This window comes from Sinocyclocheilus anshuiensis, unplaced genomic scaffold (genome assembly GCF_001515605.1).
Source record: "Sinocyclocheilus anshuiensis isolate Anshui unplaced genomic scaffold, SAMN03320099.WGS_v1.1 scaffold2050, whole genome shotgun sequence".
Taxonomy (NCBI): Eukaryota; Metazoa; Chordata; class Actinopteri; order Cypriniformes; family Cyprinidae; genus Sinocyclocheilus; species Sinocyclocheilus anshuiensis.
This window is the reverse complement of record NW_015544239.1, coordinates 118,803-126,585: the sequence shown is the minus strand read 5'-3', so window position 1 is coordinate 126,585 and position 7,783 is coordinate 118,803. Positions and strand designations below refer to the sequence as shown.

The following is a 7,783-nucleotide window of genomic DNA, read 5'->3' as shown; positions in this document are numbered from 1 at the left end:
AACAGTACTGCAGCTTTGCAGGTAGGTTTCTTGAAGCATCTTGGAGACGTTGCCACAGTTTTTCTGGATTTAGTCTGTCTCAGTTTGTTCTGATCTATTGTAGAAATAGCGTAGCAGATATAACTCAGTGTTCATTTTACATAATACTATTTCTTTTTTTTCATACAATTTTAAGCATTTTGAGTGTGAATGATGAAGCAGCTAACAGAAAAGAAGCAGTGATGAATTATATAGACAAGAAGAAAGAGGGTGAAAACAGAAAGTAAATCAGAAATTAAACCAGGACTAAGACAGAAAAAGATGCAAAAGGGGATGCAGAAGCAAATGCAGATGTGTGTGTGTGTGTGTGTGTGTGTGTGCCATCATAAGGGTCCAATAAACAAGAGTAAATTGGAACTTGTGGAGCCGCAGCCGAGTTCTGCCCCCTGATTGTTTATTGAATAAAATGTTTACCAGTCCATGATAAAACCTCATAGTTTGTTAGCCATACAGTTTATTTAGCTTTACACAGCTGAATAAATACATGGAATTATTTGGTTGAACAACAAAATCCTGTATAAATGAAGGAAGGATGGAAAGATCGAAGGAAAGAAAGAAAAATGGACTAAAAAGTAAGGTAATAAAGTTTTGGAAAATAGAATGAAGGTTTTTCTTTTTTTTTAAACCCATAGTGGCTTTAAACTACCAGACTGATGGCCGTATGATGCAGCTGAACAGAGCCAAGTTCATGGTGAATGGAGTCAGTGGCTATGTGCTCAAACCTGGCCCAATGTGTAAAGGTACACTTGTGCATTCAAAACACTGGTACATCACAATATGTATACCACTCTGTCACTAAAGACTTAACTAAGAATTACTTAACACTTAAGTCTCAAGTAATTCTTCAGTTACTCTAGGTATTGTGTTGGACTCTGAAAATCTATTCCAGGCTCCTTCAACCCACTGAATGATGATCCGCTCCCTGCAAATCCGAAGAAACAGTTGGTGATAAAAATCATTAGTGGACAGCAGCTGCCCAAACCTCCCGATTCAATGCTGGGAGACCGTGGTGAGGTAAGCAGGTGCCACCTAAGAGTACATTTCCAATCGGGTTCAGAGTTGAAATGCAGTTAATACATTTGACGTTCGTGGACTTCATCCATAGATCATTGATCCCTTCGTTGAGGTGGAGATTATTGGTCTTCCGGTGGACTGCTGTAAAGAACAAACCAGAGTTGTGGATGATAATGGTACAGCTTTGTTCTCATGTGTCCAGGGATTTGTTGAGTTGATTTGAACAGAAATATAGTTTTGGGGCATTAACCCTTGTTAACTTTTTGTGTGATTGTTAATGCAGGATTTAACCCTGTGTGGGAAGAGACTCTGTCTTTCACACTTCACATGCCCGAGGTGGCTCTAGTACGCTTCCTGGTTTGGGATCATGACCCCATTGGACGAGACTTTGTGGGCCAGAGAACCGTAGCTTTCAGCAGTCTTATGCCAGGTATGAGAAATTCTATTTGTGGGTGTCTCTTCAACTATCTGTACTTTTGGACCTGTGGACCTTTAAATGAAATTAAACGGTTTCAACACATTTCAAATACAATAGTGTATTTAATTTGTCCACTAAAAATGTCCATCAGTAGATATACTGTACATGCAATCTTTTTTTTTCGGAACTGTTATTTTTGTTTTTTTCTGAATCAATAAATAATGTTAAAATTGCATAATATAATTAATTACAAAATATTTTCACATTGTGTCAATATTGCAGTTGAATGAAAATAACATTTTCTGTTCACAATTGATATTTACCTTTCATCATCATCACAATCATGTTGGTTGCTGTTTGTGTAAAAATATATTGTACATTATATAAATCAATTATATACATTTTAATTATTTATTTTTATACATATATAATGGCTTAATTATTTGTTTGTTGTACTTTATGAAATATTATTATATATTATATAATCCAATTATATAGATATTAATGAATTATTTTTATATAATACGTTTATTTATTTATTTTAACCTTCATGTAACAAAATTCCAAAACTGGTGTAATAAATTCAGCCATGGGACATAAAAGTGCCTGTAGTTTAAGAAACAGCTATGCATGTTAAGTGTCAAATTATCAGCTGATTAAATAAGTGATATAATCCGATTAAAAAGACAAAAAAGACCATGAGGAGACTGGGATAATAAACTGAGATGAAGAGCTAAAGAACTCAGGGTCATTAGTAAATAGCATGTAAAGTTTGATAGCAGCAGGTCCCTGTGTCTCGGAGTGGTGTCATGTGAAGCATGTCATTAGATTAATGGAGGCCTGAGGTGCTGCCTTTGGACACGTCTGCTGCTGAACTCTCTCTGCCCTCACACAGACAGTCACACAGTCTCACCAAAGGAAGACATGCTTCTGTGCTAAAGCTATGACACCCTGTCTTTCTTCCTGTTTTTTTTTTTTTTTTAAGTTGCATTTACACTCTGAATGTTCTCACAAATGCAAATGCCTTTCTTCCATCCCATTTTCAATCATTCCTCCTCTTTTCCACTCCTGCAGGATATAGACACGTTTATTTGGAAGGAATGACAGAGGCATCCATTTTTGTCCATATCACAGTGCATGACATCTATGGGAAGGTGAGCTTATAACTACACAGACAGCAGTACCTAATCGGTCTGATAAATATCCACAGCCATTTCCACTGGGCATGTTACCAATTTAAATTATACTCACTATTTCTTCATTCATTTAGTAATTAGATCAGTTCCTACCTTAGTAAAAAAGTAATATATTTAAAATCAGGGATTGAAAACAGAAAAAAAAATTCAATCAGTTCACTCCGAGCAGAATGGATATTTTAACGTTTCTGTTCCTGCGTTCCTCTGTATTATTACCGTTCCGAAACCAGTTCGAGAAGAAGAAATACCGGTTAATAACGTTATTATTTAAAAACAAATTTCTTTGCCTATAATAGGCTAATAATAATAATAATAATAATAATAAAGTACAGCGTTTTCTTTACTCAAAAAGAAAAGGGAAAAAAAAATCTTCTATCTTAACCCACTGCGTCTAGTAACAGCCAATACAGCATCATCTTTTCTAGATTTTGGCCAAATGTAGGCTACTAAACAAAATAAAAAATCTATTAACACTTTAAAGACATTAAAGTATTTTTTAAGATTAAAAATGTTTGCTGCATTGTAAAAAAAAATGCTACTTGTATAAGATATGCTTGCTATAGGCTCACGTCACATTTTATTATTACATTCAGAAATAGGCCTAATGTAGGCTAAAATGCCTATAAAGCAAAACGTTTACAAACATTATAAACACAGATATTAGTTTCTCTCCACAACAAATCCTCTAAAGTTAAGGCTATGCATTTGGGCTATAAAAACTTCAATCCAAAAACTAATTAATTTAAGGTGAAACTAATGCCCACCTCTCTTATTCGGCACGAATCCAAATGTTTACATATTCGCTACGTATCTGGATGCTAAAATATTATTTATTATAGGCTAGGCTTTGTACTTCACTCGCATCAACATAAAACATAATCCTTCACATTGGCTATATCAGCACAGTGAGGCGGTGGTCACGCTGAACACAACAGATTGTCCAACGGAGCAGTATAACTTTTTATATGTTTCTTTCATTTATTTCTTACGTTTCTGTATTTTATTTTGATAATGAACAGGCTGCAGTGTTGCAAAAATATGTTGTGTCTGTGTGTGTGTGTGAGGCGCCGGCACGATATGGTCATACAAGACATCGTTCAAAACTTTTGCAAAATAAACTGTAAAATAAATAAAACTGTAAAGCTTTGTAAAATAAAGTTTTCCTTTCCGATAACTTTGGATCGCATCACAATGAACCGAAACTCAGCACATTTTTTTCTTTTGTTTTGTTAATCTGTCAATGATTTAAGTGAAATATATTTAGTGTATATGCCTATATGTTCCTTTTTATGTAAGCCTATAGTTTTATTCTGTTTTCTCCGTTCACAGAAGTGCTGCCGGTGCGTGTGATCTGTTGTATCCATCTTACACTATCCTCGGATAAACTAACGCCAGTGCATTGCCATTGCGACTTACCTTTGATGAGTTCAAAGCTGAGCGCGGGCATTTCACTTGCTGGATGCATCAGTGTCACATTTGCAGGCTGTACTACTTAAATTCCTGATTTGTTGACAGCAAATTTCAAATATTAAATGGAACGATAAAATAACGTTATTAACCGGTTAAGGGCCATTTCAAATTTTCGATTCTGTTCGGAGCTATAAAATTTGATTTTGTTTCTGTTTCTGGTTTTGTTTCTGTCAAAATTACATTTGTTTCTGGTTTTCGTTTTCGTTCCTTGAACCGGTTCAGAGCCCTGTTTAAAATGCATTTATTGTATACTAATTATAGTTCAAATCTATTAACATAGTTACTGACAGATAACTCGAGACTTACTGATTTTAAGTCTAAAATGTGTTTTAATGTCACTTTTGAATAATATCGGTCTTTAGGGTGCTTTCACACTAGCACTTTTGGTGCGCACCCGGGTTCGATTGGTGTCAGAGTTCGGTACGTTTGGATGATGTGAACGCTGTCTTCTGAACTCGGGTGCGCATCCGCTAACTGTACCCGAGTCCGCTTAAAAAGGGTGGTCTGGGGTACGGTTCAAGTGAACTCCGGTACGGTTCGCTGCTGATGTGAACGCAATCGTACCAAATCACGGAAGTGCACCGCTATTAATGACGTATTATTTGATAAAAATGTGTGTTTGTGTGTTTCACTCACTTTCTTGACGAGCGTGACTGACGCGCTGCAAGCAGAGAACTGTATATCTCATTTCTGTTCACCTTGTAACGGGGTGAAGAATCACACGACAAGGAAATCTTAATCTATACCCCGGAGGGTGGATTTATTGGTGTGGTGGGTGATAGTGAGAAAGGTCCAGGTAGGTGCTCTGGTACCGTGAGTGCTCTCTTCCGTCTTCCCAGTGCAGAGGGTCCATGCAGTGCTCCTGTGGGGCTGGTCGGTCACACGCTGCTGTCTGTGGGAGATTTCTTTGCCTATAATAGGCTAATAATAATAATGATAATAATAAAGTACAGCGTTTTCTTTACTCAAAAAAAAAATAATCTGGTATCTTAACCCACTGTGCTTAGTCATGGCCAATAGGCTACAGCATCATCTTTTCTAGATTTTGGCCAAATGTAGGCTACTAAACAAAATAAAAAATCTATTAACACTTTAAAGACATTAAAGTATTTTTTAAGATTAAAAATGTTTGCTGCATTGTAAAAAAAAATGCTACTTGTATAAGATATGCTTGCTATAGGCTCACGTCACATTTTATTATTACATTCAGAAATAGGCCTAATGTAGGCTAAAATGCCTATAAAGCAAAACGTTTACAAACATTATAAACACAGATATTAGTTAACAAATCCTACAAATCCTCTAAAGTTAAGGCTATGCATTTGGGCTATAAAAACTTCAATCCAAAAACTAAGGTGAAACTGGTGAAACTAATGCCCACCTCTCTTATTCGGCACGAATCCAAATGTTTACATATTCGCTACGTATCTGGATGCTAAAATATTATTTATTATAGGCTAGGCTTTGTACTTCACTCGCATCAACATAAAACATAATCCTTCACATTGGCTATATCAGCACAGTGAGGCGGTGGTCACGCTGAACACAACAGATTGTCCAACGGAGCAGTATAACTTTTTATATGTTTCTTTCATTTATTTCTTACGTTTCTGTATTTTATTTTGATAATGAACAGGCTGCAGTGTTGCAAAAATATGTTGTGTCTGTGTGTGTGTGTGAGGCGCCGGCACGATATGGTCATACAAGACATCGTTCAAAACTTTTGCAAAATAAACTGTAAAATAAATAAAACTGTAAAGCTTTGTAAAATAAAGTTTTCCTTTCCGATAACTTTGGATCGCATCACAATGAACCGAAACTCAGCACATTTTTTTCTTTTGTTTTGTTAATCTGTCAATGATTTAAGTGAAATATATTTAGTGTATATGCCTATATGTTCCTTTTTATGTAAGCCTATAGTTTTATTCTGTTTTCTCCGTTCACAGAAGTGCTGCCGGTGCGTGTGATCTGTTGTATCCATCTTACACTATCCTCGGATAAACTAACGCCAGTGCATTGCCATTGCGACTTACCTTTGATGAGTTCAAAGCTGAGCGCGGGCATTTCACTTGCTGGATGCATCAGTGTCACATTTGCAGGCTGTACTACTTAAATTCCTGATTTGTTGACAGCAAATTTCAAATATTAAATGGAACGATAAAATAACGTTATTAACCGGTTAAGGGCCATTTCAAATTTTCGATTCTGTTCGGAGCTATAAAATTTGATTTTGTTTCTGTTTCTGGTTTTGTTTCTGTCAAAATTACATTTGTTTCTGGTTTTCGTTTTCGTTCCTTGAACCGGTTCAGAGCCCTGTTTAAAATGCATTTATTGTATACTAATTATAGTTCAAATCTATTAACATAGTTACTGACAGATAACTCGAGACTTACTGATTTTAAGTCTAAAATGTGTTTTAATGTCACTTTTGAATAATATCGGTCTTTAGGGTGCTTTCACACTAGCACTTTTGGTGCGCACCCGGGTTCGATTGGTGTCAGAGTTCGGTACGTTTGGATGATGTGAACGCTGTCTTCTGAACTCGGGTGCGCATCCGCTAACTGTACCCGAGTCCGCTTAAAAAGGGTGGTCTGGGGTACGGTTCAAGTGAACTCCGGTACGGTTCGCTGCTGATGTGAACGCAATCGTACCAAAACACGGAAGTGAACCGCTATTAATGACGTATTATTTGATAAAAATGTGTGTTTGTGTGTTTCACTCACTTTCTTGACGAGCGTGACTGACGCGCTGCAAGCAGAGAACTGTATATCTCATTTCTGTTCACCTTGTAACGGGGTGAAGAATCACACGACAAGGAAATCTTAATCTATACCCCGGAGGGTGGATTTATTGGTGTGGTGGGTGATAGTGAGAAAGGTCCAGGTAGGTGCTCTGGTACCGTGAGTGCTCTCTTCCGTCTTCCCAGTGCAGAGGGTCCATGCAGTGCTCCTGTGGGGCTGGTCGGTCACACGCTGCTGTCTGTGGGAGAAATGAGAGGGCGAGTTAGTCCTCAGTCTCATGGAGAATTCTCCCAGATGGCAGGGCTTGCGTGGCTTATGTGGCCGTCACCCATTAGCCGGGACATAAAGGGGGTACCCTGGTCGGTCAGGATCTCCGCTGGGATGCCGACTCGGCTGGAGCGCAGGAAGAGTTCCTGGGCAATGGCTTTGGCGGTGGCTTTTCGGTGGGGAACTGCCTCGGGGTACCGGGTGGCATAGTCGACAATCACCAGGATGTGTTCATGTCCCCGGGCAGACGTAGGCAACGGCCCCACAATGTCCATCCCGATGCGCTCGTAGGGCACCTCGATGATGGGCAGCGGTATCAGCAGACTGTGGGGAGGCGTCCTGGGTGACGTCACTTGGCAGGTCGGGCAGGCTTGGCAGAACCGCTTCACTTCGGCCTCCAAGCCTGGCCAGTGGAAGCGGTCGCGGATCCGCTGGATCGTGTTCCCGGCTCCGAGATGCCCTGCCAAGGGATGGGAGTGAGCCAGCTCCAGTACGGTCTCCGTTTTGGTGCGTGGCACCACCAACAATTTTTTTTTCCTCCCCCCTTCGCTGCGCGACACAGTAGAGCAGGCCATTTTGCACGACGAAATGCGGGAGAGGGTGGGGACCAGGCTGAACCTCCTTGCCTTCGATGACCC

General features: G+C 39.0%; 1 protein-coding gene across 1 annotated transcript in view; it reads left to right on the top strand.

The window, feature by feature from the left end:
- Positions 1-7,783, top strand: part of LOC107697633 (1-phosphatidylinositol 4,5-bisphosphate phosphodiesterase eta-1-like) — a 55,042-nt gene that overhangs the window by 39,161 nt on the left and 8,098 nt on the right. The window contains exon 19 of the mRNA XM_016498434.1: positions 2,546-2,625. Within this exon, the coding sequence (XP_016353920.1) occupies positions 2,546-2,625 (80 nt within the window). The remainder of the gene's footprint in view (positions 1-2,545; positions 2,626-7,783) is intronic.